At 65.3% G+C, this 26,196-nt stretch overlaps 2 protein-coding genes across 4 annotated transcripts in view; one reads left to right on the plus strand and one right to left on the minus strand.

The window, feature by feature from the left end:
* AGAP3 (ArfGAP with GTPase domain, ankyrin repeat and PH domain 3) overlaps nucleotides 1-5,968 on the plus strand; it is a gene marked incomplete at its 5' end in the record, with an annotated part of 137,384 nt that extends 131,416 nt beyond the window's left edge. For 2 of the 3 annotated variants that reach the window (XM_082046202.1, XM_082046201.1), the window contains 5 exons: nucleotides 1,871-2,025; nucleotides 2,520-2,610; nucleotides 2,906-3,128; nucleotides 4,209-4,464; nucleotides 4,755-5,968. In XM_082046202.1, the coding sequence (XP_081902328.1) occupies nucleotides 1,871-2,025; nucleotides 2,520-2,610; nucleotides 2,906-3,128; nucleotides 4,209-4,464; nucleotides 4,755-4,982 (953 nt within the window). In that variant the 3' untranslated portion in view covers nucleotides 4,983-5,968. Of the gene's footprint in view, nucleotides 1-1,870; nucleotides 2,026-2,519; nucleotides 2,611-2,905; nucleotides 3,129-4,208; nucleotides 4,465-4,754 lie in introns of those variants that run through there. The other variant, XR_014183401.1, reaches the window with a different exon arrangement.
* An 8,285-nt stretch (nucleotides 5,969-14,253) lies between these two features.
* GBX1 (gastrulation brain homeobox 1) lies at nucleotides 14,254-20,831 on the minus strand (the record flags this gene model as incomplete). The annotated part of the gene is made up of 2 exons (XM_082045499.1): nucleotides 14,254-14,774; nucleotides 20,372-20,831. The coding sequence occupies 2 exons, from the start codon at nucleotides 20,829-20,831 to the stop codon at nucleotides 14,254-14,256; spliced, it is 981 nt and encodes a 326-aa protein (XP_081901625.1).
* Nucleotides 20,832-26,196: the final 5,365 nt, after the last annotated feature.

The raw sequence follows: 26,196 nt of genomic DNA on the forward strand, positions 1-26,196 counted from the left end.
TTATTTGCATAACGCTAATTAGGTAATTACAAATCATTTTGCTATGAGCTGAAGCGTGTGCTGTGACATAACGTTTATTAGTCATTCCATTCAGGCCCCGCTTAGTTAAGTCATTTACTGCACTAACTACTGAAGTTGGCAATAAAAGGTAAATGCTGGTGCTTGGGTGCGGAGCCGAGGCAGGGCAGACGTGCGGCCCCTGTGCCCGCCCGGCACAGCCCGGCACAGCCCATGGCAGTACAGCACAGCCTGGCACAGCCCATGGCAGTACGGCACAGCCTGGCACAGCCCGGCACAGCCCATGGCAGCACAGCACAGCCTGGCACAGCCTGGCACAGCCCATGGCAGTACGGCACAGCCTGGCACAGCCCAGCACAGCCCATGGCAGTACGGCACAGCCTGGCACAGCCCGGCACAGCCCATGGCAGCACAGCACAGCCTGGCACAGCCCATGGCAGTACGGCACAGCCTGGCACAGCCCAGCACAGCCCATGGCAGTACAGCACAGCCTGGCACAGCCCATGGCAGTACGGCACAGCCTGGCACAGCCCGGCACAGCCCATGGCAGTACGGCACAGCCCGGCACAGCCCATGGCAGTACAGCATAGCCCAGCACAGCCCAGCACAGCCCATGGCAGCCCAGCACAGCCCGGCACAGCCCATGGCAGCCTGGCACAGCCCATGGCAGCACGGCACAGCCCAGCACAGCCTGGCCCCACAGCCCAACCGCGAGCGTCACAGCAACAGAGCGGCAGCCAGAGCGGCCACCACGTTCTAAGCCTTGCTTTTCAGCAGGCTCTTGGCTGTTTGGGCCGTCCCTGCTGCTGGCTTTGCCGCCCGGCACACGGTGCCAGCGCTGACGCCCGCCAGCAGCCTGCACGCTGGGGACGCCGACGCTGCCATCGCACCCAGCCTCTGAGCGCCCGGCGGCCGCAGCAACCCTCGCACCTCACCAGAAACACCTTCCCTCGAGACAGAAAGTCAGGAGCTTGTCCCCAGGTGTTTGGCAGCCACAGAAGTGCTTTAACACGGAGGCCGTATCTGGTGGGGTTGCTTTGGGGCACAGGTGCTGGTGCTGGAGCACCCGGCCCTGCCCTCCCGGGCGCTCTGCTCCACTCAGCCGGTTCAGGGACCCCTGTGGCCACCAGCTGCCCAAGTCTGGAACCAGCAGGGCACTGAGAGGTGCCGGAGCCGAGAATGGCGTCACTGCTGCCTCTCCATGGCTGCTGCCCAGGGCCTCGTGACTCGGTGTTTCTCTATGAGAAAGCCGCGGCTGTGCCGTCCTGTGTGTCCGCAGAGCACCTCGGGCTGCGGGCGGATCCTGCTCCTCCGGGCTGCGGCCCCTTCCCCTGCCCAGACTGCGAGGAGCTGCCCTTGAGCCCTCACACGGCCCTTCCGTGCGGCTCCCGGTTCAGTGTGCAGGGCTCTGTCCTGCTCTGTGGGCGTTTGGGGCGTGATGGGGCTGCTTGGGGGCGCCGGCTCTGCCGAGGAGCTGGTTTCCCTGCTCGGGGGTCGGTGTGATGGGGTGTTCGGGGCGCCGGCTCTGCCGAGGAGCTGGTTTCCCTGCTCGGGGGTCGGTGTGATGGGGTGTTCGGGGCGCCGGCTCTGCCGAGGAGCTGGTTTCCCTGCTCGGGGGTCGGTGTGATGGGTGTTTGGGGCGCCGGCTCTGCCGAGGAGCTGGTTTCCCTGCTCGGGGGTCGGTGTGATGGGTGTTTGGGGCGCCGGCTCAGCAGCTTTCCCAGGGCGGGCCGCTGGGGCTGTGCGGAGCGGGGCCCTGGCGGCTCCCAGCGCTGCGGTGCTGCAGCCTCCCGGCTTTCCCGGCTGGGGTCCCCTTCGCTCAGCCACGCCATGGCACACCTCTCTTTTCCAGAGCCAGACGAACCGTTTGAGTTCATTATCGTGTCCCTGACGGGTCAGACATGGCTCTTTGAGGCCTCAACGTCAGAGGAGCGAGAACTTTGGGTCCAGGCTATCGAGAGCCAGATCCTGGCCAGCCTGCAGGGCTGTGAGAGCAGCAAAAATAAGGTAAGAGGCTTTGACTGAGTTCTGCTTTGTTCCCTCCTCGCTGACATGTGCTTTGCTGTGTCCATCCCTGTCCTGGGCTTCCCTCTGTCTGGGTTGGATCCCGTCCTGATCCCTCTGCTCCCAGCAGGTTTAATCCCATCCCGGGGACTGTGCTGCTTACCCCGGGTTTCCCGTCACCTCTCGAGCGCCCCGTCCCCTCCCCGGCCCGGCTCCGGCCCCCAGAGCTCTCTGCGTCCCCCAGAGCTGCGTCCTGCCCTGTCCGCTCCCTCCTTGGGCAGCTCTGCCCTTTCACTTCCCTGACCCCCCCAGCACCCTCCGGCTGCGGATCCTCCCCGTGCCCTGTTCTCCGACCCCCGTGCCGGACACCCCTCCTGCAGCAGGGGCTGCGGGGTGCCCCATGGAGTGAGGTGCTGGGGGGGCCCTGACGGGCTTTCGAGGACACGTGGTGGGCCAGTTGGCCTTGAGTAAACAGGGTTCCCGTGCATTTTGTTCAGGCTCGACTGGGCAGCCAGAGCGACGCGCAGGCCATGCAGGCCGTCCGCACCGCGCGCGGGAACAGCTTCTGCGTGGACTGCGATGCACCCAGTAAGAAACGCTGCGCTGGGGACCCCTCCCCACCACTGCTTCTCCAACCCAAAGAGCCTCCTCTGTGGGGCTGTCCCATCCCCTCCTGCACTGGACCTGCTCTTCAGGGCCAGGACTGACCCGCCGGCCACTCTGGTCCACGGCCCCACACGGACCAGCTCCCTGTGCTGCCGGGCACTGGCTTGGGGACATCTGCGGGGCAGGTGTCTGCGGATGTGGCCTCCTGGATCACAGGAGACGGGCTGGTGGGTCTGTCCTGGTGTTAACTCTCCCCCTTTGATCTTGCTGCCCGCAGATCCAGACTGGGCGAGTCTGAACCTGGGTTCCCTCATGTGCATCGAGTGCTCTGGGATCCATCGCAACCTGGGCACCCACCTGTCCCGCGTGCGCTCCCTGGACCTGGACGACTGGCCGAGCGAGCTGCTCATGGTCATGACGGCCATCGGCAACGCCCTGGCCAACGCCGTCTGGGAAGGAGCCGTGGAAGGCTACCCCAAGCCCACCCCAGAGAGCAGTCGGTAAGGAGGACGGGGAACTGCAGAGACGCTTCTCAGACAACCACACTGTGGGGCTTGAGGGCACCACAGGAGGCTGGGAGCGGTGTCCGGTCAAACGGAGGTGCGCAGGAGCCCTGGATGTGCTGCGGTGTGCGGTCCTGCCCACCGTGGGGCTCCAGGGGTCTCTCCCACCGCCCCGTGGGCCAGCGAGCCCTCCTGGTGGCCACGGCCACACGGCCACTGCTGGAGCGGGGCTGGCTGCACAGCAGAAGGGGTTAACAGAGATGGCTTGGCAGCGTCCTGCGGGTCTCAAGGGTGCGTCCCTTTCAGGCCCTTGTCTGTCCCTATCGGAGTGACTCTCCTGTCACTCATCCCAACAAGAGCCCATTCTGCAGCTTATCAACGGATAAGCGCAGGTCAGGGGGCGGCGGCAGTGAGCATGCTCCGCGCGGGCATTGATGGCCGCCCGCCAGATGCAGATGGATAGAATGGCAGCAGATAGCGGCGGCACGGCACGCATCGATCCGCCCGGCCCCGCAGCGCCAGGCGGGACGGACGCTGCCGCAGCCTTTGTTTGCGCCAGGCGAGACGGCAGCAGCGATAACGTGCCTCCCCTGGCTCCGCTGTCGCCTGCAGCAGCGAAGCTTTCCTTGCCGCTGGCCACGGCCCGCACGCGAGCCCAGGGCACAGCCGGTCCCGGTGCCGCCGGGTAACGGCACGCGGGACAGTGTGCAGGGGCACCAGCACGGAGGTGCTGGTGTCCCTTTGCGCAGTGACAGGTGTGGGACACTGCTGCTCTACACGCGTGGACGTGAGCACATAGTGTGCACAGGGGGCTCCAAGGAGCCGCCGTTAGACAATTTGTGTCGGGTGTGTGTCTGGAGCAGGTGACAGAGCCCTGGTGACAGAGCTCTGGTGACAGCCGCGTGCACAAGGGGCACAGGGGCACAAGGGGCAGGTGCCTGCAGCCCGGGCTGTGCCGGTGTGTGGCAAACACTCCCTGCTGACACAGCGGGCGGTCAGGGTGGCCGTGCTGTCCCGCTGTACGTGGAGCCCAGGCGGGTTGGCCCACCTGTGACGGTGACAGTGTCCCGTCTGCAGGGAGGAGAAGGAGCGCTGGATCCGGGCCAAGTACGAGCAGAAGCTGTTCCTGGCGCCGCTGCCGCAGTCGGACATCCCGCTGGGGCAGCAGCTGCTGCGGGCCGTGGTGGAGGATGACCTGCGCCTCGTGGTGACGCTCCTGGCCCACGGCACCAAGGAGGAGGTGAATGAGACCTACGGGGATGGAGATGGGCGCACAGCTCTGCATCTGTCCTGCGCCATGGCCAACGTTGTCTTCACACAGCTGCTCATCTGGGTAAGATGGGACCCCACAGCCTCCACCGCGGCGCTTCTGGTCCTGTCCCGGCGCTTCCCCGCTGCAGCACCCCCACCCCAGGTCCTGGGACACCCGTTTGTGCATCCTCCTCCCACGGGTTTCCCCACGTGCCCACTGGTCCTGCCCTGCCCATCCTCCCACCTCTCTCCCTGCCCGGCCCAGCGCCACGGAGCTGCTCTGCCTCTGCCGCGACTCCTGCCACGCCAGCGCTGTGCCCGCGGCCCCGCGGCGCCCGGCGCTGCTGACCGGCTGCTCTCTCTCCTGCGCAGTACGGGGTGGACGTGAAGAGCCGCGACGCCCGGGGCCTGACCCCGCTGGCCTACGCCCGGCGAGCCGGCAGCCAGGAGTGCGTCGACATCCTGCTGCAGCACGGCTGCCCCAGCGACAGCGCCGGCGCCGCGCTGACCCCCAGCCTGCCCCGCCGCAACACCAACGCCAACAACAACGCCTGCGCCGCGGGGCCGGCCGAGCCGGGCTCCAGCCCCGGCGCCGTCTAGCTCCTCCGGGCCCCGCGCTCAGCACAGCCCCGGCCAGCCCGGCCAGGGGACCGGGGCTGCGGGAGCGGGTCTGAGAGCAGCACGGCCGGGACACCCGCTGCGCTCGCCCCCCGGACCCCTGTTCTGGCTGGGGGAGGCCTGGGACCATCTGCTCCCCGCACCGGTCCCCACGGGCTCCCCCACCGGCTGTGGGAGCCGTGCTTGCGGAGCGGCTCCCGCAGTCCCGGGGACGGGCTCCAGTGCCCATGGCCGGTACGGGGAGGAGAGGCGGTTCCTCCGTGCCCCAGCACACGTGTAGATAACGGAGGGGCTGAGGCGGCCCGGGGGGGCGGCCCTCCCTGCACAGCTGGCGCTGGGGAGGGCGGTGGCTGCACCCGCCCCGGCCAGGGCCGGCTGGGCCCTTCCCTCCCGCCTCCCGGCTCAGCCCCGCTGCAGGGAGGCGCTTCCCCCGTGCTCCCCTCTGCTTCTGGCCAGCGCAGGGAGGGACCCGCCGTGGCTGCTGCTCCCCGACACTCATGCACAGGGAGCTTGTGTCCCACGCAGCCCCTGGACAAAGGCCCCTCCAGCCTCCCTGGTGACCTAGAGGGGAAGAGGATGGTCACCCGGGGACCCCCAGCTGTGTCTGTCTGTCTGTAGAGTCACTGTCCTTCCAGGTTCAAGCCCCAAAGCCATACACAGTGTCTCCACCAGAGCATCCCCGCCGGCTCCGGCTGCTGCCCAGGCGGGGCTGGTCTCCGGCTGAGCGAGAGGGGAGGAGAGGAGAGGGGAGCTGAGCGGCTCCCCTGGGTTTTGGGCCAAGCCTGCAGCTGAGCGCTGGAACCCCGAGGCTTTGGGCGCTGCTGTGGAATGTCTCTGTCACTCGTGTATAAAATGTACATTGGAAATATTTATATGGACACTCTGTATATACTGGTTCTTTGCCATGAGTTGCCCTGTGTGTGTTACCTGCAGCCAAGGAGATAAAGGCCAATAAAGCAACCCACCTTCTGCCAGGCGCCTTTTCTGTGTGCTGCCGTTGGCCCCAGCGCAGCCCCGAGCGCCTCCCGCCGCGCAGCCCGCTGGGCTGGGCTCCTCCCGACACAACCTGCGCTGAGCGGGGACGCGGCAGAGCGCCGCACGGGCGGGCGGGTGTCACCCAGCACCCAGCACCGGGACGCGGCAGAGCGCCGCACGGGCGGGCGGGTGTCACCCGCACCCAGCGCGGGGACGCGGCAGAGCGCCGCACGGGCGGGCGGGTGTCACCCGGCACCCAGCGCGGGGACGCGGCAGAGCGCCGCACAGGCGGGCGGGTGTCACCCGGCACCCAGCGCGGGGATGCGGCAGAGCGCCGCACGGGCGGGCAGGTGTCACCCGGCACCCAGCGCGGGGACGCGGCAGAGCGCCGCACGGGCGGGCGGGTGTCACCCGGCACCCAGCACGGGGACGCGGCAGAGCGCCGCACGGGCGGGCGGGTGTCACCCGGCACCCAGCGCGGGGATGCGGCAGAGCGCCGCACGGGCGGGCAGGTGTCACCCGGCACCCAGCGCGGGGACGCGGCAGAGCGCCGCACGGGCGGGCGGGTGTCACCCGGCACCCAGCGCGGGGACGCGGCCTCGGGGGCGGCACGGCGGGGACGCGGGCACGGCACGGCGCGCTGGGCAGGGACACGCGGGGCAGAACTGCTGGGCCAGCTGGTTCCTGTGACGACACTGCGGGTTTGGCGCTGGAGGAGGGGGCAGAAGGAACGGTTGGCTGTCCCCGCGGGCAAGGAGCCGGGGTGGTTTGCCGTGGCCAAAAGACGGCTGCAAAGGCTGGGTGCCTTGGAGTCCCACGGCGCAGCTCCCGGGCGCTGGAGGGAGCCGTGGGTCTCTGCGCTGCCAGGCCGGACCCCACACGCTTCTCCCGGCTTTTGGCCCCAGTGCTGCTGGTTCCGCTGGCTGAACGCAAGGCCACACCGCAAGTGACAGTCTGGGGCTCCAGTGTCCCCTCGTGCCGGGGGGTCCAGGCTCTGCCCTGCGGCTGCGCGCGGGTCTGGGTGTCGGACCCTGGGTGGTGCCGGGGGAAGGGACGTGATGAGACACCCCGCTGCCCCCCCGGCACCCCAGCTGCCACGGGAGCCCCGGCAGCCCCGTACCCCGCCGTGGCAGAGCCGGGGCTGCCGCGCTGGGGCTGCCGCGCTGGGGCTGCCGCGCTGGGGCTGCAGACGCAGCCCCAGCCCCTCCTCTCATCCCTGTGCCGCCGCGTGTGCTGGTGCCACAGCCCCCGTCCAGCCCTGTGCCCGTGTCTGCCCCTCGCTCCCTGTCCCCTCTCCCTCGCGGTGACATCGGTGCCCCTGCACCAGCCCAGTGCCGGGTTTGGGTAATTTCCTGGCGACTGCATTAGCGGGAATGGAAGCCGAGGGACGGCAGCTCCTCTGGGGCCCATTAATCATCCCCCTCAGACAAGCTGCCTTGATTACAAGTGGCAAGAAATTCATTAGGGCTGCGGCTCTGACAACTTTTATCTGCGCGGCTGGATCTGACTCATTAGGCAGCCAAATTAAAGCCATGATGGGCCCTGATGAAATTCACTGCTTGTTTATCTTGTGCGATCTGATACATCTGCCCATACATCATCTCCCACGCGGGATCCCGCCCGGCCCAGCCCCGGCACCTCCCTTCCCATCCCAGCCCTGCCCCGACCCTCGGGGTGTCCCTGGAACCCACGCCAGAGCCACCCTGGGCCGGGGTCCCCACTCAAACCCCTCGCCCGCCCCCGCTTCACCGTCGGGGCCGGGAGCAGCCGCGGTGCCCGTGGGAGCCGTGCAGGAGCAGCCCCCGAGCAGCCCTTGGGGCACCCGCAGCCGCGGCGGGTCCTGCCGCTGGCGGCACCGCTGCCAGCACACAGCGGGGGGACAGACCCCACGGGTCACAGCCCGTCTGCTGCCGCTGGTGGCACCGCTGCCAGCACACAGCGCGGGGACAGAGCCCACGGGTCACAGCCCGTCTGCTGCCGCTGGCGGCACCGCTGCACACAGCGCGGGGACAGAGCCCACGGGTCACAGCCCGTCTGCTGCCGCTGGCGGCACCGCTGCCAGCACACAGCGCGGGGACAGAGCCCACGGGTCACAGCCCGTCTGCTGCCGCTGTCCGTGTGGCGCAGGGGGGCAGGGGCTCGGGGGCTGCCCCTCGGTTTGTGTCCGGGGAGAGCAGCGCCAGCAGCTTCCTGGGAGCGCTGATGTGGTCTCCAAGAGCCAAAACAAAAGCTCTTTTCTCCAGCCCATGCGCAGGCAGGCGAGGCCGCTCCGGGCTGCGGGCACCGCGGTGGCCGTGGGGTCCTCAAGGGAGGCTGCAGTGCCCCCCCACACCTGGGTGCTCCCCCACAACCAGTGCTGCCCCCCCACACCAGTGTGCTGCCCCCCAACCAGTGCACTGTCCCCCACACCAGTGTGCTGCCCCCCAACCAGTGCACTGTCCCCCACACCAGTGTGCTGCCCCCCCACACCAGTGTGCTGTCCCCCAACCAGTGCTGCCCCCCCCACACCAGTGTGCTGCCCCCCCACATCAGTGTGCTGTGCCCCCACACCAGTGTGCTGCCCCCCAACCAGTGCTGCCCCCCCACACCAGTGCACTGTCCCCCACCCCAGTGCACTGTCCCCCACCCCAGTGCAGTGCCCCAGTGCAGAACCTGTGCCCGCCATGGGCAGCCCCGGCTGTGGCGCTGTCCCGCGCTGTCCCCAGCGGGAAGGGGTTCCCACTGAACCAGAGTCCCTGGAGAAGCCCCTGTGTGCTCTGCTGCTGCTGCCATTGTGACCAGAGTGGCTGCCAAATCCCTTTGCAGCTGCACCTGAGCTCCGTGCTGCTGCGGAGCTGCTGCCAAGCCAGGAGGGGTGGCTGGGGGTGCTCACGACCCTTCCCGGTGCCAGGCCCGTGGGGAGGGAGAGCGTCTCCCTCCTGCCCATGAGCAGCCAGACCTGATTTCTACCCACCCGGTACAGGCTCGTTGCACTGCAGGATTCCTGCGCTGATGACACCCACATTGCACAGGGCAACTGGCCTCAAAGGGTCTGCTCCCTCAAGTGCGGACCCTCGGACAGGGCTGGGCACCCTTGTTTCAGAGCGGGCACAGGCAGCACCAGCCACGTCCAAGCCCTTGGCCAGGGGCTGGTGAGCCGCTCCCTACGGCAGCCGCGGCAGCAGGGTCCCCGCAGGGCAGCGCGGCACAGCCCCTGCGCGGCGGGGCCCAGGGCCCAGCGCAGCCACCGCTGGGCACCAGCCTTGGGAAGAGCCCTGAGCGCCCTCCCGGGGCAGCGCTCCGTGAGCCCCCGCCGGGCTGAGCGCTGCGGCCGGGACACCGGCTGGTGAGCAGCACCAGCACCAGCACCGCATCCGGGACACCAGCTGGTGAGCAGCACCAGCACCGCATCCGGGACACCGGCTGGTGAGCAGCACCAGCACCAGCACCGCATCCGGGACACCAGCTGGTGAGCAGCACCAGCACCAGCACCGCGTCCGGGACACCGGCTGCTGAGCAGCACCAGCACCAGCACCGCGTCCAGGACACCGGCTGGTGAGCAGCACCAGCACCAGCACCGCGTCCGGGACACCGGCTGCTGAGCAGCACCAGCACCAGCACCGCGTCCGGGACACCGGCTGCAGAGCAGCACCAGCACCAGCACCGCATCCGGGACACCGGCTGGTGAGCAGCACCAGCACCAGCACCGCGTCCGGGACACCGGCTGGTGAGCAGCACCAGCACCAGCACCGCGTCCAGGACACCGGCTGGTGAGCAGCACCAGCACCGCGTCCGGGACACCGGCTGGTGAGCAGCACCAGCACCAGCACCGCATCCGGGACACCGGCTGGTGAGCAGCACCAGCACCAGCACCGCGTCCGGGACACCGGCTGGTGAGCAGCACCAGCACCGCGTCCGGGACACCAGCTGGTGAGCAGCACCAGCACCAGCACCGCGTCCGGGACACCGGCTGGTGAGCAGCACCAGCACCAGCACCGCGTCCGGGACACCGGCTGGTGAGCAGCACCAGCACCAGCACCGCGTCCGGGACACCGGCTGGTGAGCAGCACCAGCACCGCGTCCGGGACACCGGCTGGTGAGCAGCACCAGCACCGCGTCCGGGACACCGGCTGGTGAGCAGCACCAGCACCAGCACCGCGTCCGGGACACCGGCTGGTGAGCAGCACCAGCGCCAGCACCGTGTCGCGGCTCGTCAATCGTCACACAAGCCCCTTGTTAGAGAAAGCCACGAGCCAGCTTTGTTGCACGAAGGCCTTTTCCCACGAGGGGACCACTGCATGAGTAAACACCCCACGGGTCCAATCACTGCTCCTTTCCTGCTTCTTTAAGAACCATTGTCCAGGTAAATGAGTGGGCGGGTCTGGGTAGAGAGAATTCCCTTGTAAATGATGACACTGTCTTCCTCAGGGCAAAATCAGCCTTGTTTGGAGGTATGTGTGTGTATATATGTACAAACGCATGTATAAATAAATGCATGGCCATGTATATACATAACTCTGTCTCCACCTGTTTCTACCTTTTATTCTATGTGTGCGTGCATACATGTGTGTGCATTTGAGTATCTGTGTGCATTTGGGTATCTGTGTGCATTTGGGTATCTGTGTGCATTTGGGTACCCACAGAAGAGTCCTTCCCCCTGGTTCCTATTCCAGGACACAACAGGCAGGAATTGGTACATGGGGAATTCCAATCAGATAAAAAGGAAAAAAAATACTAGGGAGGTGGTCAGACACTGGAAGAGGTGGGACCAGCATCCTTGGAGATACCTGTAGTCAGCTGGACAAGTTCCTCAGCATCCTGGTCCGATGAGAGCAGCTCTGAGCAGGTGTTGGAGCAGGACCAGGTCCCTTCCCGTCTGCATGGCTCTGTCATCCCAGGGTCTGTCTCCACTGCTCCATTTTTCATCGTTGCTCTCCTCCCACGCACTGCAGCCTAAATGATGCAGCATGTCCAGAGCGCGGGGCGTGCTGCACCCTCTGCCCCAGCAGCTCCTGTGCTTGGGGAGGTGCCGCAGCCCCTCCGTGCTGCGCAGGCAGCGCGGTTGCTGTGCTGCAGCGCTGCGCTCCGTGCTGCGCAGGGGCGGCAGACGGGCTGCGGCGCGGGGCTCCCGGGGAGCCGTGACTGCACGGGCCAGGCGCGCTGCAGCCCCGCAGCGCTGGGGACAGCAGCGACGCTGCCACCTCCCTCGGCACCGGCCGCACTTGCAGTTACATTGACACGACTGTTTGCAGGGTTGCATTGGGCACTGGCACCAGGATTGATCTAACTCAACAGCAAAAAGGCCAAAATCCAAATAACCGTTAAGAAGCGGAAGGCTCCAGCTCTCCGGTCCAACCCGCAGGCAGCGGGTGAGCCAGCGGGCAGCCGGAGCCGCGGGTGCTTTGCACGAGAGCTCAGGCTGGCTCAGCATGCGTGGCGGGGGTGGTGGGTTAAGAGCACAACAAACCGGTGCTGCCGCTGAGAGAGGACGTGTCGAACAAACCACGGTGTCAGCTAGAAAGTCAAGTGAGAATAAAGGGATTCTTGGACCCTAAAATAAATTTTCACTTCTTTCAGTGCCGCTGCCCCAACCCTGGAGCTGGGGACGTTTTCCAGAGTGCTGTGCTTGGTCTTGCACTGCTGCGCCGTGCCAGGTGGCAGCGGCACAGCCCTGTCATTTGGACACATGTATAGTGCCAGACGTTGCCTATCTCTGCACAACTGCGTTATCCTGCCTGCCCCCGCCCCCCCCCGCTGGCTCACATGGACGTGGATCAACTCGTGCAGGAGCTATTGCAGCCACTGCAAATGGCATTTTATCCCCTTTGCGGGCAGGCAGCGTGGTGCGGGGGACAGGGACAGAGACTGTCACGCTGCAGGACGCCAGCAGCGCTCTGCTGCCCCAGCGCCTGCTCTGGAGCCCAGGCCATGGAAGGATCCTGCAGAACTGGCTCAGGACCTGCAGCAAACGCCTCCATGGAAAGAAGCCCTCACCTGGGACACCCAGGAGAGCAGCTTTGTCCCCACAGTTGCTCCGTGCTGAGCTGTGGATGTCCCCGCACAGGCCAGGCAGAGCCGGCGGCCGTGGGGCAGGGAGAGCCACCCACCCGTGTTCTGAGGCTGCAGGGGACTCAGCTGTGCGGGGTGAGCTCAGACCCACACTCCAGATGAAGAGAATGCACCTGCCGGGGCGGGCGATGGGGAGGGAGCAGAGCCCCGCACGGCGATGGGCCAGCCACGCTGGGCACCAGGGAGGGCACCCAGCGGGCTGAGGCCGGCTCTGGGCTCAGCGATGTTGCCCACTCTTACAAGCTGTGTGTGTGTCCCAGGGAGCAGTGCCAAGGGCCAACAGGACCCTGTGAGGCCCAAACTCCATATGAAACCTCGGAGCAACGGGTGACCCAGCAGCAGCATGTCCCACATCACTGGAGAGAGCTTCTCCTTGTCCAGGCACCTCTGCTGGGATTGCAACGGGTGTTGCGCAACTGGGTGAGCTCCCTTGCTCTGTGGGCTGGGCTGGCTGGTGTTCATCGGTCCAGCAAGAGGCTTTTATGGCTGGACACCCAATTAGCAGTGAAACCACATGGTCCTCTGCACTGTTGATTGAGGACCGTGTATGCAGCTGTGCCCCATGCAAAACTGGATCTTCGTCAGGTTCTCGGCCATCTGAGATACCCCCTGGCTTCAGAAGCAGCATCCCATGCGATAGCTCTCACGAGCAAACTATGCCACTAGGCCTAGATGTGGGAACCCCTGCTCAGGGAGACTGAGCCCCCCTCTGCTGCATCGGTGCAGCAAGACCCAGCTGCTGCTCCGGGCTGAGGCGAGGAGACGCTGCGCCCTGGCCCTGCTCACCGCTGCAGCAACGAGGGAACAGCAGCAGCTTCTGGTGAGACAGGCTGAGGTTTCCAAAAAGGGCAAGACCCTCACCTTCCCCTCAGCCCAGCCGTGGGACAGGCAGCCCTGGCAGCTGGCGCTGTCCCGGGATTCAGTGGTGATAAGGCACATGAACTGAGGGAGGATTTCCCTGTTCACTGCCCATGCAGGAATGGGCTCAGGTGTGCTCCGAGGAGGTGGAAAGGCTCCAAGGTGGGACCCTTCCAGAGCAGAGCAGCCCTGAGGAGCGGAGGGCATTGCGTATCCCCTCAGAGGCGTTGCTGGCGTGTGGGACTGAGCGTGCACAGAGCTGGCTCAGGACACCGGGCAGCCCTGGGCAGGGCAGGCGCCAAGGGGCTGCGGGCACGGACCTTCCTCCCACCGCGGCCAAACCGGCCGGGGCCTGGCGCAAGGCCCGTGGGGCGGGCAGGGCTTTGCACCGTGCGGATCCGATCTCGGGAGGGTGGCTCCTGCCCCAGGCCTGGGGCACCGGCGGTGCCGGCTGTCCCGGGGAGCGGGGGACGCAGCCGTGGTGGGAATGCGAGGCCAGCGCTCACGTCCCGCCCACCCGGGGAGCGCTGCTGGCCTCGGGGGCTGCGGGGGCGGTGTCAGCCCCGGCCCCAGCCCCACACCCGGTCCCGGTCCCTGCCCGTGAACCTACCCCTCCGGCGGGAGGACGGACCCGGGGATGCTCCCGGGCGCTTCCCAGCCCCTTCCCTTCTCTGCCGCCTTCCGCGTCTCAGCAGCGGCACCTGACCGGGTCCGATGGAGCCCGCAAGGCCACCGCTGCTCTCCGCACAGCCACCGGATCCGCGGACCCCGGTACCGGCACCGGCCGAGAGGCGGGCGGGCCCCGGAGCCTCCCGCGGTCCCCGGCTGCGCGCCCTCCCCGGCCGCCCCTCGGAGTCGGCGGCGCCGCCCGCTGTCCCTGTCTCTGTCCCTGCCCTCGTCCCTGTCCCGTCCCTGCCCCGTCCCTGTCTCTGTCCCTGCCCTCGTCCCTGTCCCGTCCCTGCCCCGTCCCTGTCTCTGTCCCTGCCCTCGTCCCTGTCCCTGCCAGGCCGGGGGCCGCAGGGCGCTGCTGGCCGCGGCCGTTCGTCCCCGCAGCGTCGCCGCGGGGGCAGCACCGCGGAAGAACGTCCCCTCGCTCCATAGAAAATAATTTATTGAAATCACGGCTATACATGGGTGGGCGCCGCGGGCAGCGCGGCCCAGGCCCGGCGCGGCTGGACGGCGGGACCCGCGGGGGCCAGGCAGCCCGCGCTCCCCGCGGCACGGACAGACGGACACGCTGCCCTATGTACAGAGTTTACACGAAATAAATAAGGGACATGTACAGAGGAGTGCGAGCGGGCGCTCGGGCCGCGCCGGCCCCCCCCGCCGCCGGCCGCCCGCCCGCCCCAGGGTCCGAGAGCCCCGACGGCGCTCAGGGCCGGGCGCCCTGCTCGATCTGCTGGTGCTGGCTGCGCACGGCGAAGCGATTGACGTGCACCGGGATGGGCACCACGATCTTGGGGTTGCGGACGGGCTCGCCCGAGCGGTTGCTCACGTTGCCCGCCTTGATGCGTTTCCACTTGGCGCGGCGGTTCTGGAACCAGATCTTCACCTGCACCTCGCTCAGCTTCAGGGCGTGCGCGATCTGCGAGCGCTCCGTGAGGCTCAGGTACTTCTTGCAGTGGAATTCCTTCTCCAGCTCCAGCAGCTGCTCGCTGGTGAAGGCCGTGCGCCGCCGCCGGCTCTTGCCCGCCCCCGAGCCCGGCGGGGCCTGCTCGGCCGCGGGGCCGCCCTTGCCCTTGGCCTTGGCGCCCAGCGCGGCCGCGGCCGTCCCGTCCAGGAAAGGCTCCTCCTCGCTGTCCCCCGCCGAGCTCTCCTCCTCCCGCTCGCTGCACGGCGTCGCCGCCGACTTCACCTCCAGCTTCTCCTCGTCCGAGCTGTACGCCTTCCCATCTGCGGGGAAACAGCGTCAGCGCCCGCCGGCGCGGCCCGCCGCCCCCGCCCCCGAGGGTCCCCCAGCCCCACACCGCGGGGGGTCCCCCGGCCGCCCCCCCGCGGCGGCCGGTCCCGCCACCGCCGCCTCCCGCAGCCCCGCGGCCCCCCCGCCGCCTCCCACAGGAGAAGCAGCTTCCCCGGCGCTCGGCCCCGCTGCGGAGGCCCCAGCACAGTCCGCTCCGCGCCGCCCGCAGCCCGGCCGGCTCCGTGGGGCAGCACCCACAACCCGCTGCCCCCAGCCCGGCCGGCTCCGTGGGGCAGCACCCACAACCCCGCTGCCCCCAGCCCGGCCGGCTCCGGGGGGCAGCACCCACAACCCGCTGCCCCCAGCCCGGCCGGCTCCGTGGGGCAGCACCCACAACCCCGCTGCCCCCAGCCCGGCCGGCTCCGGGGGGCAGCACCCACAACCCCGCTGCCCGCAGCCCGGCCGGCTCCGGGGGGCAGCACCCACAACCCCGCTGCCCCCAGCCCGGCCGGCTCCGGGGGCAGCACCCACAACCCCGCTGCACCCCCGGGCACCCTGGGCTGTGAGCCACGGCAGCTGCCACCGCCCCATCGCACAACCCAGCTGTAGCAGCATCTCTGCTTCATTCCGGCAAAGCAGACTGCAGCCCTTCTAGGGCTTGTCTGCTTCGCTACATCCAGATGCCCCTCCATTCAGGCCCCACTCTGTTCCATCCCAGTGCATCAGACCATCGATGCTGTTCACCCAGAAGAGCTGAAGGGCCATCCTGGAAACAGCAGCCTGAGCCAGCTCCAGCCCAGCAAACGTCTCTGCAGGGCTCTACAGCACATGGGGTGTCTGCTGTCAGCTCTCCCTCCCTAACCCGGGGATGCACAACAGCGGAGTTGTGCAGCCAGGGAACAAGGTGCCCAGGCAGCTGATGTCACCACTTCACAGGAGCCCATCGTAGCCCACCTAGAGAGGAGGCAGGGCTTGGACCACTGCAGACACCTCCGTTACGTTGCCTGCAAGGATATTGATAGGGTATAAGGGTATGAATCTTCTTCTTGCCAGCTTCTTGTGTCCCCAACTGCTGCCTGAATGATTACACAGACATGGAGCGAGGGAGAATATGGGTGGGAGACAGTGGAGAGGAAAGAGGCCGGGAAGCCAGTCACTTTGTTGGTAGAAGGACTCCAACAAAGACCTCACAGTGATAAGATGCTCCCCACCATAGCCAGGGGTCATGGAGAGAGAGGCCCGCCGCTATGCACAAGCAGATGAAGAGGCTTTTCTGTCGTGCCGAGACTAGAAGAGACCAGCAAACCCTCGGAGCCTGGCGCAGCGGCAGGAACCGCTGCCGCAGGAGCTGGCTGCGCACCACTGCCGCTCACAACGTAATCCCACACGCAGGAGAAGCAGCAGGTCTCCAAGCCTCCAGGCAGCGTCCAGGTACCTGCACGTGCAGCCACGGCCCCTGCGTCCCCGGGCAGCGCAGCTCCCCTCAGCGGGGAAGGCACAACAGCCCTCAGGCGCCCGAAAGTGCAGGGCTGCAAATACACGAGCAGCAGCTGCCAGAAACCGCTTAAGCCCAGAAGACATTCTTGGGCACCTGGCTGCCGTGGAGCTCCCACAAGCCTTGCCAGACCTGCAGCAAGTCTGTGGCTTCCTGGGAGGGGGTGGGTGGTTTGGAGATCATCTCCCTGCTCATCCTGCTTCATACAATACGAAAGAAACACCTTCCTCTCTATTCTGCTGCAGAAGAATAGACAGTAACGTTTTTCTCCTTGAGGGCCAGGGTTGGTAGAAGAAATCTCCCATATGCACAGGAGGTAAAGACCCAGAAAATCTTGCTCATGGGGCTGAGGATTAGCAGCAGGTGCCATGGAGCACTTTGGCTGCCAATGCAGTCTCATCAAGCACTTGCTGAAGAAAAGGAGAGCCTTCATTTCTGTGCACCACCCCTGTCCGTCAGAGCACAGGTCTGGCAAGACGACAGAGCTGTGACGAGGATGTCGGTGCCTTCACCACGAGCCCTGCTGGCCCTGCCCGGCCCTGCCTTCCCCCCGCCGGAGGACTCGCGCCGCAGCCTCACCGTCAAACGCACCGCGCGGCGCCGGGCGGGCAGCTCGGCCTCGTGGGCTCAGACCGTGCCCCAGAGACCGGAAGAAGGCTGAGCCTCCACCCGCAACCCGTCACTCTGTGAAACAGGCACCACCTGGAAACACCCTTCTTACACAGACCCCGAATTTTAAATGGTCTCCAACAGACTAACGTCTCGCTTTTGTGTCTTATAAAAGGGCTGTGTTTGCAGTAAAGAACTCAGAACTATACAAGTATAGAGTCTAAACCAGAGATTTTTGCAAAGAAAATTGATGAACTGGTCTGTTAGTCCCCAGTGAGGAAGTGACGGCAGCAGGGGAACCCGTCCATTCGGTGGAAGAGTGTTCTGAGAGCTCCAGAGGCCTTTGAGCAGGGAGGGAAACTGCCATGAAGTCTCTGTGACTTTGAAAAATCCATCAGTAGATGAAGAAGAGGATTGACCCGTTGCTTTGCTCCCCTCAGTCTCAGCTGTTCATGGATCTTACTGTGGATGTGGCGAGCATGGTGAGGAGAACTGGGTGTCAAGGTGACAGGGTTATTGAAGCAGGGCTGGGAGACCCAGACCACGAGTGGGTGCTGTGACAGCCAGAAGAGCCCCAGCACGCGAGTGCTCTCCTTATGCTCACAGGGAACGACACAAAACTCCCCCTGTCCCTGATGGAATGTGCAGTTACTGCATCTGCCCAGGAGGGTCTTGGGGCACCACCTGGGTCTTGGTGGGGCCTCCGAGAGCTGTGGGGAGATGGGGGTGTTGAGCGTCTCTGTCCTGGGGTCATACTCTTTGTTGCAGCTGGAGTAACAAACCAGACTCCAAGCTTTGCTGCTTCTTACAACCAGTTTCCTACGTTTCTCCCCTCTCAAGAAGTGTGACAACAGCTGGAAGCAAGTTTAAAACATATTAGATGGAGAGAGACACCCTAAAATAGAGCATCGAGTCCCTTGGCTGATCCAGCAAGCAACTGATCTCGTCTCCATAGACACCTGCATGATGGAGATACTAATGAAGCCCAGGGACAGAAATAGTCACTTTAGGGTATAATTCACTTGATGTCAGCAAAACAGACATGAGGAGACATTTCCTCTTCACATGGTTCTTCCACACGTAAGAGGTCTCTGGAATACCTTGCCCCGGGATGTGGCCGATGCCAGGTTTCTCTCTCCCTTCTGGTGGACTCCAAAAGAGGGTAGATCTCCAAAAGAGGGTAGATCTCCAAAAGAGGGTAGATAGAGCCGCAGAAGAGGAGCTGGTCAAAGGTCACTAAATATAGAAAACCAACACCTGGCTCAGGAAGCCCCTGAGGTGCAGGTGGTTGGGTGTTAAGGAAGGGTCATTTTAGGAAGCGTTGCACAGGTTGTGCTCTCTTTCTCTTCACTAGACAGTTGCTTTTGGCCGGGGCCACAGATAGGATGCCAGCACAAACTGCATTAGAGTCAATTTTTGATGCCTCCTTTTGACACAAATCATCTTTCTCTTCCTTAATTGTGGAACCATCCTGGCTTTCATCTAGGATGGTTGATAAAAACCCCTGCTGTCCATCTGCAGGGGCCCTGGCTGGTACAGTCAGGAGAAGCATTAGGTAAAGCAGAAGGTGGGTACATTTGGCCTAACAAATCCTCTTGGATCCGGGCAGAGCAGCCCAGAGTCAGGTGCACGTGGGCAGAAGTACGAGCATCCTTCCTGGCTCCAGAGCAAGCACGGTGCTAAGAGACAGCCGCGAATGAACAGAGGCAGTACGATACATTTCCTTCCATCGTACGAGCCAGTCACAACAGGGCAAGTCTTAGAGATACAATTTCTCCGTATCAGAAATGGCCACAGCCTGGGACAGTACATCTGAGCGCCTCGGGAGGAGAGACCGTGGGTTCGCTGTGGAGGAGCCACGGGGGGAGATCAAGCACAATGCAGGTCACTCTCACGGGGCTGGGAAGACGTGGCCATGCGGACAGCTGGCTTTGGCCAGGGCAGATCTGTCCCTAAGGAGATTTGCACAACAGAAGTGAGGTCGCACTGTGCTTTTCACTGGACACGGAGGCCTGGGAGCACCGGAGGAGCACCGGGCTCCAATAACCCACAAAGGCAGTGGGGAGGCAAAATGCCCTGGTTGTCCTGGTGAGGGGTGAGGCTCAAGGGGTACCTGAGTGAGGGAAACAGTCTTCTGAGGGAAGAAAAAGGCAGGGCAAGAAAAAGACCCAGGCTTAACCAGGAGAGGCTAACAGGAGGATAGAGAACAAACAGCAAGGCACCGCGAGAAGCAGCAGAGACTTCTCCGCATGCATCCATGCCAGGAAGCCTGTGAGACAAAGGTGTATCTCACGGGTGACCAGGGAAGGCAGCTGCAGGACAGGTCGTGTCAGAGAAAGCTAGCAGCTGGTTTGGCTCCATCTCGCCGAAGAAGAGACACCCCAAGCCTCATGCCGCGGGAGCTGGGGTGTAAGAGAGCAAGAGCGGGGTTTGGCCGGGAAACACAGAGCAACAAGTCAGCGAGGCTGATGCTGCGCGCTCGGGAAGCGGCTGCGGCTCACAAAGGCGAGGGCCCCACCAGGGCAGCGGGAGCCGCCGCCGGCAGCGCCGAGCGGGGTCCCGGGAGCGGAGCCGCCGCTGCCCGCGCCGTCGGGCAAAGCCGGTGCCGAGCCCGCGGGCGCAGAGGGGCAGCAGCGCGGGTCGAGGACACAGACGAAGGCGAGCGGGGCTCCGGGCGGCGCGGGGAGCGGGGCGGCCGCCTGGGACGGGAGCGGCCCCGCGCGGTGTCCCCGCGGCGCGGGCCCGGAGCGCCCGTGTCCGTAGCACGGCGACCCCGAGAGGGCAGCGGAGCCCAGCCCGGAGCGGGCTGCGGGCGAACAAGAGCCCCCAGCTCCGCGGTCCGGTCCGCGCGGGACGCGGCATCGCGCCGGGAACTAGGAGCAGCCCCGCGCCGCTGCTGCACCGACCGGGGCGGGACCGGGCGGGAACGGGAGGGCTGCGCGCAATCCGGCGGCGTCCCGCTGCCCTCCGCCTGGCTCGCCCCGGGCCGGGTGCCAGGACCAAGGAGAGCTCCGTGTCGCCGGGCCAACCTCGGCTCCGGGGTCCGCGGCGTTCCGGTACCGCCGGGCAGCCCGTGTCCCGCCGGGGCGGTCGCCCCGACCGGCGGCCCGGAGTTGGTCTCCCACGCGCGAAAGTTGCGGGTGCTGCGGAGCCGGGTCGGAACAGAGGGGAACCGGCTCGGTCCCCCCGGCTCGGCCCGACGGCACAGACTGGGAGCTCAACCGCGAGCAGGTCCCGCCGCCACGGCCCGTGGTGGTCCCGCTGTCCTGGCCGCCCCAGCATCCCCGGCTCCGGTCCTGGAGAGCTCGGGAGCCCGCGGTGCCGCCCGCAGCCACCACTGGGGCGGCGGGGAGAGCCCGGACAGGGGCCGGGTGAGCGGGGCTGCCCGCCGCGGGGCCCCCCGGGGCTGCGGGAGTGCCGGGCGAGGCGGGCCGGCTCTCGCCGCAGAAGAGTTGCTCTCCGCGGGCTGGCCCGCGCCGCTCTTACCTGCCAGGCCGGGGAAGGGGTCCGGGAAGTGCAGCGGCGGCTCGGGCGGCCCCTTGTCGCGCCCCGGGGGCAGCTCCTCCGCCTCCAGGCCCTCGGCGCCCCGCCGGCAGCCGGCGTCGGGGGTGGCGCGCGGTGGGGGCAGCTCCTGCGGCGGGTAGAAGCCGTCGGGGGGCTCGGAGAAGCTGGGCAGGGCCGTGGTGAGGGCCACCATGGAGGGCACGGCCTGGCCCAGGCTGGCGCAGAAGGTGTTGGTGAGGCGGCCGGCGAAGGAGGCGAGCGGGGCCAGCGGCGGCAGCCCCGACTGCAGCGGCGCGTGGGACAGCGCCTGCGGCAGCACCAGCGGCCGGTACGGCATGAACATGGGGTACCCGGTGTAGAGCAGGTGCCCGGAGCGCGGCGGCGGAGTCCCGATGAGCGAGTCGATGGAGAAGGCGGTCCCCTGGCCGCTGGGTCTCTGCATGGCGAGCGGGCGCCGCTGGCTCAGCCGGCACCAACTTTCCGGCGAGCTCGGGCCGCCGCCAACTCGCCGCGCCGCCTCCGCCGCCGCCGCCGGGCCCCGCCGCGGCCCCGGCCCGCGCCCGCCGCCTCCCGTGGGCTCCGGCGCCCGGCGAGAGCTGCCGCCCGCCCGCCCGCTCGCTGGCTCGGCGCGGCGGAGTGGAGGCGCGCTCGAAGCCGCCCGCCCGCCCCGCCGCGGGGGGGCCGGGCCGGGCCGCGGAGGGGAGGGGTGGGGAGGCGGGCGGGGGTGTCGCCCTCTGCTCTCATCCATCTTCTGCACATCACGGTCGAGTTCCTCCTTCAGCGCCCGCTCCGGCGGGGCAAGGCTCCCCGCTCCCCCCGGCGCGGCCAGCCCCTGGGAAGGCGCCTCCCCCTCCCGCCTCATCAGCTGTTATTAATGGTGATTGATGATTAGCAATTATGGGGCCAGTACAAGGGCGCTTTTGTGGGGACGGGACGGGGCTGTGCCACTCGGCACATCCTTCCTCGGTCTGCCCCCGAGCCCGGGACAACGGTCGGGGCGAGCCGAGCGGGGGTCTGCGTTCCTGACGGCTCCTGAGGGCCGAGCCCGCCGGGGACCGGCCCGGGAACGCTGGCGCCGGGTGGGCTCGAGTGCCCCGACGGACCGGCCCTCGGCGGGCACCGGCCAGGTCCAGCAGCCGGGCGCGCCCCCGCCGCTCCGGGGCTGCCGCGCTGAGCCGAAGACCGTCCGCTCCCGGCCCGCGCCCCGGGGACGGGCTCGGAGCGGGGTCTCCGCGGGACGGGCGGGCGTGGGCGCCGCGGGGCCGGAGTTGCCCGGAGAGGTGCTGGGGCCGGAGCGGGAACGGGGGGCTGGAGCCCGGGAGCGGAATGAGGCTCCCTGGCTGCGCCTCCCCGGCCCCGGGCGCCGCGGGGGTCTCCCGGTGCCCGGCTCCGTCGGGGCAGGATCGGGCAGGCGGTGCGGCGCCCTGTCTGAGCGGGCCCGCAGCCCGGGGGGTCCTGCCCAGGCCGCCGCCCCCCGCCCGGACCCGCCCGCTCCCCCCGTCCCCAGGCCGGCCGCGCCGGGGCTGGCGAATCTGCCCGCGCTGCGCTCAGCGGCACAAAGCCCCGGGCTCTGCCCCTCCCACCCGCGCACTCGTGTGTCACGCACGCACCCGCGCTGGCTGTCGATGGGCCCCTCCGCACAGCGCTCAGCCCGCCGCGCGAGTGACACCAGGGCAGGCGAACGGCGCTGAGCTGCGGGAGGGCTCCGCCGCTCTGCCTCGCCCTGCGTGTCCTGGAGAGCGTGGCCCGGCCCCGCGCGGAGTCCCCACGCTAAGATGGGGTTCTGATCCCCACAGCTCGGCACTTACAGAGGTGCTCGCTGGAGCTGTAATGTGCTGAACACAGAGCAAGCCAAAGCTCTGCTTCAGAAAAGCATCAGCATCAGGATTTCCACGTAAGATGCTCGGAAGCTGAGAAATGCCAGATCTGAAGTCGTGTTTAAACTCACTCTGACTGCGATTTCAGCGGCACAGCTGCACACGAGACCTCCAGCTCTCTCCTAGGGTAGTCCTGCTGTCAGGACTCCTGCATGTTCCTGTCTGCGATCACGCTTTTACCAGGGATGCAGTATCTCTGGCTGCTTAGCTACCCCGGCTCCTGCTGGCACCGATACCTACGTGAATACATGGATTTCTGCACCACCATCCTCTCCCACTCTGTCCCCAAGCAGGTTTGAGCACCACTTTGCCGCAGCCTTGAATCATGTTTTGTGTGGGACCTGACGGTTCAGCCATGGAGCTGGACACTTGAATCCCACGCAGAGCATGTAAATGAGGCCGAACGTCCATCAGGCTGACGGTGTGGTACGCAGCCTTTCTGCACTAAACAGGCACAACCTGAATCCCCGGGGGCCAGCTGGGGAATGTTCTCCAGCTCCCACGAGGAGGGATGATGCCCGTGCCCAAAGCAGCAGGTCCCCCCTGAAGCCAGCAACACAAGCTCACACTGACCTTGCAAACCAATAGCTTGTGCCCTGCAAGTCCCTGCAGATGCCTCCAAGATGAAGGTTCTGCTCGCCCGATCAGACCCGTGCATCGCGTGCGGCCCTGTCTCGGTTCAGCGCCAGGAGCAGCAGGGGCAGCTCGGGTGGGGAGCTGGGAAGCGAGAGCCGCAGCGGGGCGGGGGCAGGGACCTCCCTGACCAGGGTGCAGTCCCACGGGACTCCAGCAACGTGAGCAGAGCAGACCTGCTGACGGTAACCAGGGTCACCAGTAGTCCAGTGATCACCCAGTAAGTCCCACTCTCCAAGTGGTGAGGCAGGTACCAGGCCAAGTCAGAAAGTCAAGTCAGTGGGTTGGGATCATCGTCAGCGGCAGGGAGCATCTCCAGCTGAGGTCAGGCAGAGACTAAGGGTGAGAGCCTGAGCCTAAAAGGGGAAGGTTCTTGCTGAGGTTCCCCGAGGACAGCCAGCTGCACCATCGGAGCTGGCCCTGACCATAGAGAGGAGGGCAATGTACTTGGGGCCCTCACAACTTACTCCATTCAAGTTTACTTTGTCTCATAAGACTTTGCAGTAAAACAAGGTAGAAATTCATTTGCCAAATTTTAAAGCAAAGATCCAGAGAAGAAAATGTTGAAGGACTGGTAAAAAAAAAAGGTTGCAATCAAAATAAAGCCAATACTGTACTCTTGTACTCCAGTGTGCACACTGAACGAGATGCAGGTGAGAGTTCCCACACCCACCACCCCTGCAGGGCGAGCCAGATTGGAAGGGCGAGGGTCCAGGTTGCCCACAGTAACTCCATCACCCCCAGACCTCCGGGGCCTTTCCCAGTTTCCTCTCCCACCGTTTCTCGCTGTCTGGTGGAAATGCAGTTTCCATGGCTTCCACTGGAGGCTCAGACCGCGCGCTCCGCGCTCCCGGGCGCTTCCTCCTCCCACTCGCGATCCCGCGGGGAGCCCCTCCATTCCCTTCTTCGGGCTCCATCCCTGCACCAGTAGCTGGTGTGTTCCCGTTACACGCCCGTTACACACCATCCAGCACACCAGATACATGAGAATTGTTAATTGTGTGTGCAGTTTGGGAAGCCCCTGGTCTCACGGCAGTCTCAGCTGTTGACAGAGACCTCTCAGGACCTTGCAGGACCCATTATCAGACATGGAGCTAAAAAAGAATCTTGGGAGGAGACCAAAGGCTCTCTGCCTTTGTTTTGGGCTTGCTGGGTCACAGCTCCATATTCATCAGCCCCGAGTCTCCAGGCTGGGCCCCATGTGCTGAACTCATGCCCAGGCTCTGTGAGCCGAGCCCTCAAGTCCAGTGTCTGTGAGCCGAGCCCTCAAGCACCCCAGCCCAGCGGTGCCATCTCCAGCACGTCCCTGCCTGAGCCGCCCTTCCTCGGCCTGCCCTGCCTTCCCACCGCTCTTTTTGGCTGTTTGCTGCGCTAGAACTGCTGGAGCTTCCTCCTCCTCCTCTTCTCTGTCCCTTGCTGCCGACACGTGAGCACAGGAAAGTCAGTTTGCCTGATTTCTGGAGCCAGTGGACAAGACTGGGACGTGTCCTGCTCCGTACTCGACCCTGGACAGTGTCAGTGCTGACGGTGATACACGACCTGTCTGCTCCGCACAGACCATCTGCCATGACTTCAAACTGCTCGGCATAGATGGAGGCTTCCTGGGAGAGAACTGGTGGCCTCTAAAACTGTCCTTGCTTGGTCCATGCAGAGCAGAGTCCTCGGGGGTGATTTGGAAAAGCTGATCCCGAGCTACTGGACAGAAGCAGGAGCCAGGCCAGGTCTCCTTCCTGCACCGCAACTGCTGCCACAAGGTGAGGAGGCGAGAGCGCACTCCTGGTACACAGACTCTTGGATAAGTAGAGGCCAATTAATTTTTGCTGTAGCTGTAATGGGAGAAGTTCGGTCTGAGACAAGCACAGAGCATGGCAAACCACAACTGCAACAGTTAGAGTTTAATAACTGACTGGCAAATGAAAGCAGGTCTTTCTAATGGAAACTGCTATGCAAGCTTAACTTTATGCCTCTACCTGCTCCACTTACAATCTCTACACGGAATCTAGCACAACAGGACTAAATCTAGTCACGGCCTCTAGGTGTTCCTGCAATATTGCTACTAAACATATTACAAGCAAGGGTAATGTTGCCAAATTATTTACTCAAAGTTGGGAAAGTCTAGAGAATGGGGTGGCTGCAGTGTTGTGCTAATAGAAACTGTGTTCGTATCAGGCACGTACTCTGCTGTTGGCCCAGGCCCACGAAGAGCTCCGGACAGACAAAGCGGCGTGAGCCGTGGGCTCTGCAGGCCCACTCAGCCCGGGCAGCAGCCGTGTGCGGGTCCTGCCCCACACAGGGCACCCAGCTCACCCAGCTGCGCTCTGCAAACACAGCCCCACGGGCTTCACCCACTGCCCCACGCACGCCTGTCCTCAGCAAAACCTGCCCGCAGCAGCACCCTCTCTGTCCGGGGAACACGCTGCAGATCCAGCTGGAGCAATAGGAATTCAGGATCCCTGTTAGCAGCGCTCCCAGGTGCAGTTTTGCTGCTGACAAGACCTCGGAGCAGAAGAAGGGCTGTTTGTCCCAAGGCAGGGTTTCCTGTGTGCCATGGCAGCTGCGCCTTCTCCGTGCAGCACGGGGCTGCTCATGGGCAGCATGTGGCATGTTCGCTCCTGCACAGCTCAGCTTGCACCATCTCTGGCAGGTCAGGCTTTACTAAGGCTCTTGCGGCTGGGCTGCACTGGTTCTAGGGGAGAACTTGGTACTGGTCCTACTGCCTAAGCTGGGGTCGCAACCCCAACCAGCACAGTGTCTTCTGCAGATTAAAGAAGCCTTATGTCTATTTCTTTGTGCAAGTCTTTAACAACTCTGGAAGAGTGCCGGAGGCAGGACAGACCTCCAGGTTACAGCCTTTGTGTATCACTGCAGTTTCGTCACTGATAACTGACTCTGAATAGGATTTTCTGACTAGTTATGGTCTCACATTGTCTTTTCTTAATTCCATTCAGATGAACTTATGTGAAAGAGCATGAAATGAAGATGTTTAAGACACATAACATCTGTTCCTTCTGTCCCTCTCCCGCAGGCCCTTTGGTCTGATACAGAAGGAAGTAGGATTGGTCTGACCAGCTTTGCGTGTCCCAGCACTTACCAATCGTTCAGGTACTTGCTGTAGTATTTTCCAGGAATCGCAATAAGGCCGCCCAGGCGCAGGGCTGGATTGAAGAAGTCACAGGCCACCCTCAAACACGTGCTTGTGTGTGGTCCGAGTGGCCCGGGAGCCCGGGGAGCTCGGGACCGTACAGATGTGAGCAGCGGCGCTGACAGCCGGAGAGGAGCCGGGGAGCGGAGCGGGGG

This window comes from Streptopelia decaocto (genome assembly GCF_964273445.1).
Source record: "Streptopelia decaocto genome assembly, chromosome: 2".
Lineage (NCBI taxonomy): Eukaryota > Metazoa > Chordata > Aves > Columbiformes > Columbidae > Streptopelia > Streptopelia decaocto.